Consider the following 10916-nt stretch of genomic DNA (forward strand, 5'->3'; position numbering starts at 1 on the left):
AATAAAAAATGATTATGCACATACCACTGCTGTCAGGATCATACCATGGTATGGACCCTTCATGAATGCACCATCAAGCCCTAGTAAATCTCTTTTCCCTGCTACAAAGCCACTTTTCAGTGGACCAAGACAAATGTATACTCGTTCAAATACCCTGGTCTCAGATGCATAACATGGTTCACTTTGCACTTGAAGTTTGACTATGGTGTTTGAATTTCTACTCTGCACCTCCTGTAAGTAGTCTCTTAGGGACTAAACACGCTTTCTGGCATATGCACGAGGGACCAACAGTGTAATTTACCCTTTTTTTTTTTTGATAAAAAACATGGCCTAAAAGAAATTTTAAACGAAAAAAAGTGGTGAGTTTTTTTTGTAAATGATGGATTTTATGGTATAATCTGGTGTGTGTACGTCCAATGTAAAAGTGTACATCTATTTCCTTGGCCGTTGATCGTTATGATTTCCGACGCTCACGATTGGTTCCTTGGTTAATTATGGTTCTCTATTGAACCTCACCCTATATATATATATATATATATATATATATATATATATATATATATATATATATATATATATATATATATATATATATATATATATAGGGAAGGGTTATTTGGAAAACAAAAAAACCCTAAAAATCATAAAAATGCATAAAAAAAAAATACTTAGAGATCACAAAACTTTTTTTTTAAAATTTTTTTGAAAAAATCGCAGCTTTTTATACAAAATCGGTGAAAAAAATTTTGAAATTTTTTTTTTTTGACAAAAAAAAAATTGATTTTTTAATTTTTTTTCAGCGAATTTTAACAAAAACCTGCGATTTTTTATAAAAAAAATTCAAAAATATTTTTTGTGATCTCTAAGTATTTTTTTTATGTATTTTTATGATTTTTAGGGTTTTTTTAGGGTTTTTTTGTTTTCCATAGAACCTAAATATATATATATATATATATATATATATATATATATATATATATATATATATATATATATATATATATATATATATATATATATATATATAATGATTTATCCCTACCCCACGAACAAAACTAAGCAATATTGGCCATGGGGGAGCCCCGGCCTCCAAGTAATCTTCCACAGGAGATTTTATTTTTCCAAATACTACCAAGGCTTCCCGTCAAAGCTCTACCCAATGTAATGTGTGTTTGCAAGAAATGGTACTTGTTCCTAAATTCAGGTGCTTTTGCCACCAGCTACCACCACCACGTAACCGCCAACGATCACCATGAAAACCACCACAAATATATCGTCATACCTACCACAAACCGATATTCATACACATACACCATACAAGAAAAGTTCCGTAGGTTTGACTGTGAAACACCAGAAGATGGTTTAACAGGAAACCTTCGTTTACCATTTTATATACCATTCAATTATGAAAACGTGTCGATTTTAACATCTTTGCATGGATTATTATGCGTAGGCATAAGCGAGGTGGAATGTTCTCCCGAATATTATGCTTTAATTTTATGGAATCCTTTGACAGGTGACAATAAGAAGTTGTCTACAAAGGGTTCTAGGAATGAATGTTACGAGATCTCTGATGGTATATTTGGGTTGTATTATATCTCTTCTGATGACGACTACAGGCTTCTATGTGTGAAACGTTATCCCAATGCTTGTATTTATATATACTCATTAAAATCCGACACATGGAGAAAGGTCAGGTCAACAGAGGACTTCCGACAAAGGGCTTCCAACTGGGCTTCACTTGTAAGTAAGTACCCGGAGCAGCCAAAGCATATACTGTTAAATGAACAACTCTATTTCTTAAAACAAGTTGATAGAGGAAAAGGGGCCTTTATTCATTCATATTCAGTTATGAGGTTCGAAACAAAGACCGAAAAGTTCACAGAGATAGTGATGCCTTCTTTTGGAAATCAAATGACAAGCTCTTTGGATTTCATGGTTCTAAAAGGGTGCATTCACTTATGTGTTGCTATTCTCATCGAGGATAGAAGTTATATGGAAAACCAACGTTGTTATGAAATGATCGAGTTATGGAGGATGGATGGAGATGGAGATTGGACGAAGGTGTTAACTTATGGCCCGATGTCATTTTTTCTTTGGAGTCGGTCGCTACTGCACTTGATGAGAAATGGAAATTGGCTCATTCAAAACGAAGGTGATGTTTACGTATTAGATATGAAGAAGCATACCAAAGAAATGGTGTTAACATGTAACCCAATCTATACCCAGTATATGTCTAAAGAAGCATACTACAGAATGTGTTCCAAAAGTATCACTCCAAGAGGGAAATACATCGAGACTTCTGTGTCACCCAATAAATATTCTCTATATGTATATACATCTCCATCATACTCTTTAAACCTAATTGTTTTTTCTTTCAGTTTTATATATTTTATCTGTGTCACCCAATAAATACTCTGTATATGTATGGAGTAATATCTCCATCATACTCTTTAAACCTAATCGTTTTTTCATTCAGTTTTATATATTTTTATCCGTATGTGTCTAAAAATGTGCCATTGACTTCAACTCATTTATATCTACATCTAGAAAATATTTTTAGTTACAAATAAATCACAAAATTCGTTATCATGCATCTGCAGGCGCGGAAATGAAAGTTCAAAATAAATAGCTTAGAATGGTGTACTGTTGGGTCGTGGGCGGAATATGTAAGTTATATTTATCATTTTTTAAATATAACATTCTCAGCTTTTAGTTCAATAACAATCATATTGTTTTGATAAATTTCAGGAGGCATATGAAAGAGTCATGATTGAGAAGTATGGGAACGATGTCACTCAACATCCGGAGGAAACTGTTGAGTTACGGGTGCAAAGTCAGGGAGGAAGATCCTCAGATCTTAAGTTCGCGATAACAGGAACACCCTCTGGGGGTTGTGTCATGTCCTCCATTGAGTACAAAGAGTCACAAGAACAGGTACACTAATTTAATATATGCATTGAGTTCTTATAAAGAAATAAAGTATGTTGGTTTAACTTTTTAAGAATGAATTACGTTGTCTATGTTACTAAAAAATTATGTATTTTTGTTATTATGGATAAATAATCAAATACGCCTCTATTATAAAAACAAAGTGTGTTGCTATAATAATGAATAAAAATGTAAAGTACATTGCTATTATAGTTAAAATGTAAAATATGTTACCTTTTATAGAGATAAAATGCAAGTACAATAATTCACTACTCGATACTCGTTCAGTCGAATGAGGAGTAGTAAGTACTTGGCCTAGGTGGGGAATACTTGAGGAGCACAATAAGGTAAATTATACAAAAATTGTATATATATAAACGAAAAATTCATTGAAGTTTATAACAAAGTAGCTGAAATATAAGTTAAAACGATATATATATATATATATATATATATATATATATATATATATAGACACACACACACACATACACACACACACGACAAATATCATAAAGAACTCAAGTTTATAAAAAAGAATATGGAATCTATCTATATCTATATCATACATACTTATAAAGCTAGCATTTTTTCTTGAATCTCATGCATTTGAAACCCCCTTTTTTAACTTCCTTTCACCACATTCATTTGAAACTCCCATGACTTTTCAATTTCTTTACAATAATATTATAAATAAGTTAAATAATGTTCTATAAACAAGAAATGGTGTTTTATTACAATGTCTTCATCCCACATCGATGGTAAGAGTAAACAAGAGAATGTTTCATCTTCTATAAATAGGAAATGATGTGAAATGTTTCAAATGGACCAAACCATGAGAACTTCCTCATGCCTATCTTTGTAGGATTTTGAAGGTATTATTTGGTGAAATTGTCTATATTGGCAAGTGCCAGTCAACTTTTAGAATTCCAAAAATGGTTTTGAACCGAATTTTTTCAGGTTTAAACCGTGTTTCAGTTAGAAAAAAAATTATGTAGTTGGGTATATTGAGTTGAACCGGAGCTGGATCAATTTGGACCGATAAAGGAATCATTTTCCTTTCACAACAAACATTTGAAACTCCCATGATTTTTCAAATTATTTCTAATAATATTATAAATAAGTTACATAATTTTATATAAATATAAAAAAACATCTACCTAAACCTAAAATTATAACTGTTTGAAAAATCACTTTGATTCAAAAGCACGAAATATATACAAACCGGGTTTCACTAGAAAAAAAAATATGTAGTTTGGTATATTTAGTTGAATTGGTCCGAGTTTGATGTATTTGGACCATAAAAGAAGCATTTTCCTTTCACTACATATATTTGAAACTCCCATGATTTTTCAAATTGTTTCCAATGATATTTTAAAAAAGTTACATAATGTTATATAAATATAAAAAAACATCTACCTAAACATAAAATTATAATTGTTCGAAAATTCGATTTAATCAAAAGCACGAAATATATACGCAGATTATATTTTATAAATGAATTCTTTTTATAATGAACTTTTGAATCTTGAAAATAAATATAAACAAACTTTCTATATTAAGTACCTAACTGAATTTATGATTTTACAATTGAACAAAAAGTTATTCAATAAAAACTTACTTTATTGGATAGCAACTTACGAGATTATAGAAAAATGGAACTATTGAACAATAAAGAAAGGGTAAACAAGAGAAATGGTGTTTTACTAAATAAGTTGAATAATGTTTTATAAACAAGAAAGCGTGTTTTATTACAATGTCTTCATCCCACATCGATGGTGAGAGTAAACAAGAGAACGTTTCCTCTTCTATAAATAGGAAAGGTTGTGAAATGTTTCAAAGGGACCAAACCATGAGAACTTCCTTATGCCTACCTTTTTAGGATGTTGAAGGTATTCTTTGGTGAGATTGTCTTTATTGGCAACTGTCCATTTAAGTTTTAGAATCCCGAAAATGGTTTTGAACAAGATTTTTTTAGGTTCAAATAGAGTTTCAGTTGAAAAACCGTTATGTAGTTTGGTATATTGAGTTGAATCGGTCTGAGTTTGATCAATTTGGACCGATAAAGGAAGCATTTTCCTTTCAGCACATACATTTGAAACTCCCATGATTTTTCAAATTGTTTCTAATAATATTATAAATAAGTTACCTAAACATAAAATTATAATTGTTTGAAAAATAAATTTGATTCAAAAACACAAAATATATACAAACCGGATTTCAATAGAAAAAACGTTATGTAGTTTGGTATATTAAGCTGAATCGGTCCGAGTTTGATCAATTTGGACCGATAAATGAAGCATTTTCCTTTCACCACATACATTTGAAACTCTCATGATTATTCAAATTGTTTATAATAATATTATAAGTTATATAATGTTATATAAATATAAAAAAATCTACCTAAACATAAAATTATAATTGTTTGAAAAATCACTTTGATTCAAAAGCACGAAATATATACTCGATTATATTTTATAAATGAATTCATTTTATAATGACATTTTGAATCAAGAAAATACATATAAACAAACTTTCTATATTAAGTACCTAACTGAATTTATGATTTTAGATTTAACAAAAAGTTATTCAATAAAAACTTTAATTTTTTATAGCAACTTACGAGATTACTGAAAAATGGAACTATTGAACAATAAATTTTCTGGATAACGTTTTATTTTTATTATTTAATATTTTATTTAACAAAATGAAATTATTGGCAAATAAAGAAATGCGTTTAATTAAAATGTCTTCATCCCACATTGATCGTGAGAGTAAACAAGAGAATGTATTATCCTCTATAAATAGGAAAGATTGTGAAATATTTCAAATGGACTAAGCCATGAGATCTTCCTTGCATCTAACTTTGTAGGACGTTGAGTGTATTCTTTGGTGAGATTGTCTTTGTCGACAAGTGACAAATTAAATTTCAGAATTTCGAAAATGATTTTGGACCGTATTTTTTAGATTGGGATCGAGTTTAATAAGGATCCGAGTGTCTTCTGGCCGAGTTAGGCAAACTCGCTTCCATTGGAGGCCGAGTTTAAGTAACATGCCGAGTATTTGGTTGTGTTAGCCAAGTTTTACAACCCTGTATGTAATACAATTTAAAGTTTTAACCTTATAAAAGACGTCACTATTATCATATGTTCTACATAATTATGGTAATATTTATGATACAAAACATTTTCTTTACTATTTAAGATAAAAAGTTGTCTCTATTATCATATGTTGTACAGAATGATAAAATTTAAGATAGATAAAAAGATGTCTCTATTATCGTATTTTCTACATAATGATAATATTTAATATAAATGTTTTAATTTAATATGAAATTATTATTAAATAGATAACAATAATGATTTATTTATTTTAATTTTTTTTTCTATTTTAATCATATAACTTTGAATATGCAAAACAACTTCAAGTTCCAACCGTATCTCTTATAATATAGTTCAACATAATAACAATACTAAAATCATTTTTTATATTTCTTATGAAATTATTATTTAATTGTTAATAACAATGATTTAGTTATTTTTAATATAAAATATTTTTTTATATCCCACGCAACGCGCGGGCATTCGCCTAGTATACTTATAAAGGAAGCATTTTTCCTTTCACCACATTCATTTGAAACTCCCATGACTTTTCAATTTCTTTCTAATAATGATTATAAGTTGGTTAATAAGGTTAAATAAATATCAAACCTAAAGTATAATCATATAAACTAAATTTTAATATTAAAAGAATATATTTACTTATACTTATAAAGTTATGTTTTTTAACTTTTAACATATTATACTTAATTTATTAGTTTTAATATATTGTTGGATGTAAACCATTATCATTTTATATCTACAACTTTTGAAAATTTTGTATAAAATACTTAAATTATTAATTTAAATATAACATTACATGGTCAACTTAAATATAAATTTTAGTTTAACTTAAACAACCCAAAAAATATTTTGTAAATAGTTAAAAAGTGATAAATTGTAGTGTCTTTCTAATAATGATTATAAGCTGGTTAATAAAGTTAAATAAATATCAAACCTAAAGTGTAATCATAGATAAACTAAATTTCAATATTAAAATAATATCTTTACTTCTACTTATAAAGTTATGTGTTTAACTTTTAACATATTATACTTAATTTATTAGATTTAATATGTTGTTGTATATAAACCATTATCAGTTTAAAGCTACAACTTTTGAACAATTTGGATAAAATACTTAAATTGTTACTTTAAATATAACATTACAATGTCAACTTAAATATGAATTTCAGTTCCACTTAAAAACCCCAAACAATATTTTTTGATTAGTTAAAAGTGATAAATTGTGGTGCTAAATGCAAAAACTAAATTGTAATCTCAATTTAACTAAAATATTTCCGAAAAATATTCTTATAATCGTTAAAAAATTTCAAATAAGTAACTTAAAATAACCTACAATAACAATAGTTTAAAATAACTGTATATAAATGATTATATTGTTACCTTTAAAATCAAAAACCAATGTTTGATGTTTTAAATAATTATAATGATAGAAATGAAAACGTTAAGCAAATAATTTTAAAAAATTAATTAACAATAACAAAAACTATAAATAACATTAAACTATATATTATATTTAATTTTATTCATAAGTAACTCACGGATGGAAGTCATTCAAACGATTGAGATTATGCAGTTATAATATATGTATATATTATCATATAATTCAAAATAATCAATATATTATATCAATTATACGAATTATTATATCAAATTTAACAACAACGTTATTATTATATTTAAAAAAACATATATTTGTAAAGATTTCAACTATATAGGTGTTTATGTGCAACGCGCGGGCATTCGCCTAGTATACTTATAAAGGAAACATTTTTTCCTTTCACCACATTCATTTGAAACTCCCATTCATTTTTCTTTTCACCACATTCATTTGAAACTCCCATGACTTTTCAATTTCTTTCTAATAATGATTATAAGTGGGTTAATAAGGTTAAATAAATATAAAACCTAAAGTGTAATCATATATGAACTAAATTTCAATATTAAAAGAATATATTTTCTTCTACTTATGAAGTTATGTTTTTAACTGTCAACATATTACACTTAATTTATTAGGTATACTATGTTGTTGTATGTAAACCACTATCATTTTAAAGCTACAACTTTTGAACAAATTGTATAAAATACTTAAACTATTAATTTAAATATAACCTTACAGGATCAACTTAAATATAAATTTTAGTTCAACTTAAACAACCTAAAAAATATTTTGTAAATAGTTAAAAGTGATAAATTGCAGTGTCTTTCTAATAATGATTATAAGTTGGTTAATAAGGTTAAATAAGTATGAAACCTAAAGTGTAATCATAAATAAACTAAATTTCAATATTAATATAATATTTTTACTTCTACTTATAAAGTTAAGTCTTTAACTTTTAACATATTATATTTAATTTATTAGACTTAATATGTTGTTGTATGTAAACCATTATCAGTTTAAAGCTACAACTTTTGAACAGTTTGTACAAAATACTTAAATTGTTAATTTAAATATAAAATTACATGGCCAACTTCAATATAAATTTCAGTTCCACTTAAAAAACTCGAACAATATTTTGTGAATAGTTAAAAGTGATAAATTGTAGTGCTAAATGCAAAAACTAAATTGTAATATCAATTCAACTAAAAATATTTCCTAAAAATATTTTTATAATCGTTAAAAGTTTTCAAATAAGTAGCTTAAAATAACTTACAATAACAATAGTTAAAAATAACTTTATATAAATGATTATATTGTTACCTTTAAAATCAAAAAACATTGTTTAATGTTTTAAATAATTACAATGATAAAAATTAAAACATTAAGCAAATAAATTTTAAAAAATTAATTAACAATAACAACAACTATAAATAACATTAAACCATATATTATATTTAATATTATTCATGAGTAACCCGCGGTTAGAGGTCATTGAAAAGATTGAGATTATACAGTTTTAATAGATATATATATTATCATATAATTCAAAATAATCAATATATTATATCAACTTAGTATACGAACTATTATATCAAATTTAACAACAACATTATTGTTATATTTAAAAAAACATATATTTGTAAAGATTTCAGCTATATAGATGCTTCTGCGCAACGCGCAGACATTCGCCTAGTTAATAATAAAAGTTTACATATTAGATTGTTAAACTAGTTAAAAAGTAAACATTTTAACATGAAGTAGAAATTACGCCAAATAGCATATGAAGGACATTTATCCGATATATTAAGCTTAAAATTATTGACGTTTTCTCTTGTTAATTCAACTTTTGACCTTTTGATCAAGTTTTGTCCGAGTGGATCCAAACTGGTTCGACGTAATTTGGCAAATTGCTTCGGTCAATGACCAAGTTCAGCTCACTAGATTACTCTCCGAGTACACGGACGAGTAGGATGAGTTTTACAACAATGAGCACATCTTTACTGTTAAAAATAGAGTCGCTATTATGTATAAAAACAAAATGTGTATCAAGCACATTGCTATCATGGATGGAAAATAAAGTATTTTGCTATTATTGGTAAAGTTAGAAGTAGATGTGATATATTGGTAAAAAGAACCTATTATGTTGGTTATCATGGATAAAAAGATATTATTTTTTGCTAGTGTGTATAAAAAATAATGTGTTGCTATTATTGGATAAAAAATAAAATATGCCATTAATATTTAAGTACATTATTCGCGTGCATAAAAATTTAAAATATGATGTTATTATGGCTAAAAACAATCAATATGTTACTATTGTAGATAAAAATGTAAGTATATTCCCTATATTAGTAAAAAAAAAGTAAAGTGTGTTGATATTATGTAGAATTATAATGTATATTGTTGTAACGGATAAAACAAAGTTAATATAAATAATTTGTTTCTAATTATATATTGTTTGTCGACTAACTATATATGTGTTTTGAAATTTTTAGGTATGGAAGTTAAATATCCAATTGGAAAGTGACAAAAAGAACGAGAAGATATGCAAGACCAACTTACAAAGGAAATAGAAATGGAACAGAAAGAACGGAAAGATATGCAAGCACACATATCAGAAGTTATGAGACCATCTAGTAAGAATCTTGGCAATACACCAAACTAATTTTAGGTTTTTATATTTTTTGTTTTAGGCAATAGTTGAACACTCATCATTATTATACTAGCCTTCTACCCGCGCAATGCGACGAGCAGCCATAAGGGTGGGGAAGGCGTGAGTATTGTTTTTTTGGCAAATAATTTTTTAGTGAAGGAATCTGCAAATATGTTTACAATTAAGGCAGTCACAAATTGTCATATAAGTGGCGAATGTGAATAACTTTCTTCTATAAACATCTTATATTCCATATCAGGTAATGGAAAATGCAGATTTGATCACAAATTGTGAGGTTTTTAAGTGGATTGTGTAACATCCCGAAATTCAGGTATATCTATTTAACCCTTCTTCTTTACCAAGTTATCAAGTTTAGCCCTTGAGTGGAAAATGTTGCAAATGAGTACGCTGGGCGTACTAAAGAGTACGTTGCGCGTACTCATGCGCTTATTATGGACGCGGACTCAATGAGGTACGTTGGGCGTACCAAAGTTACGTTGGGCGTAACTGGCTCAGATGCAAAACCGTAAATGAGACTTGAGGACTATAAAAGGAATGATAAGGCCCTTACTCCAGCCACCATATTATAGTGAGTGAAACCCTAAGAGAGCAAAAACCCGTTATAAGCTTTTGTGTGTGTTCTTAAGCTTGAAAGTGCCATTTTGTGGGTGAAGGAGAAGAGGAGGCCATTGTGAGAGCTAGCAGTTTGAGGAAAAGCTTAGATCCGAGTTCTACAGAGGTTGGAGCTTCATTTGGAGGTAAAAAGCTCAAAGCTTTCCTTGCCATTTTTGATTTGTGCTTTATGGACCCATTTTTAGGGTTTTTGGTTCCA

General features: G+C 27.7%; 1 protein-coding gene across 1 annotated transcript; it reads left to right on the top strand.

The window, feature by feature from the left end:
* The first annotated feature begins 1071 nt into the window (after positions 1-1071).
* LOC145164731 (F-box/kelch-repeat protein At3g06240-like) lies at positions 1072-10004 on the top strand. The gene is made up of 4 exons (XM_079083424.1): positions 1072-2331; positions 2752-2937; positions 9818-9826; positions 9927-10004. The coding sequence occupies exons 1-4, from the start codon at positions 1072-1074 to the stop codon at positions 10002-10004; spliced, it is 1533 nt and encodes a 510-aa protein (XP_078939550.1).
* Positions 10005-10916: the final 912 nt, after the last annotated feature.

Source organism: Lactuca virosa, chromosome 3 (assembly GCF_052849685.1).
Source record: "Lactuca virosa cultivar CGN04683 chromosome 3, Lactuca_virosa_CGN04683_v6, whole genome shotgun sequence".
Taxonomy (NCBI): domain Eukaryota; kingdom Viridiplantae; phylum Streptophyta; class Magnoliopsida; order Asterales; family Asteraceae; genus Lactuca; species Lactuca virosa.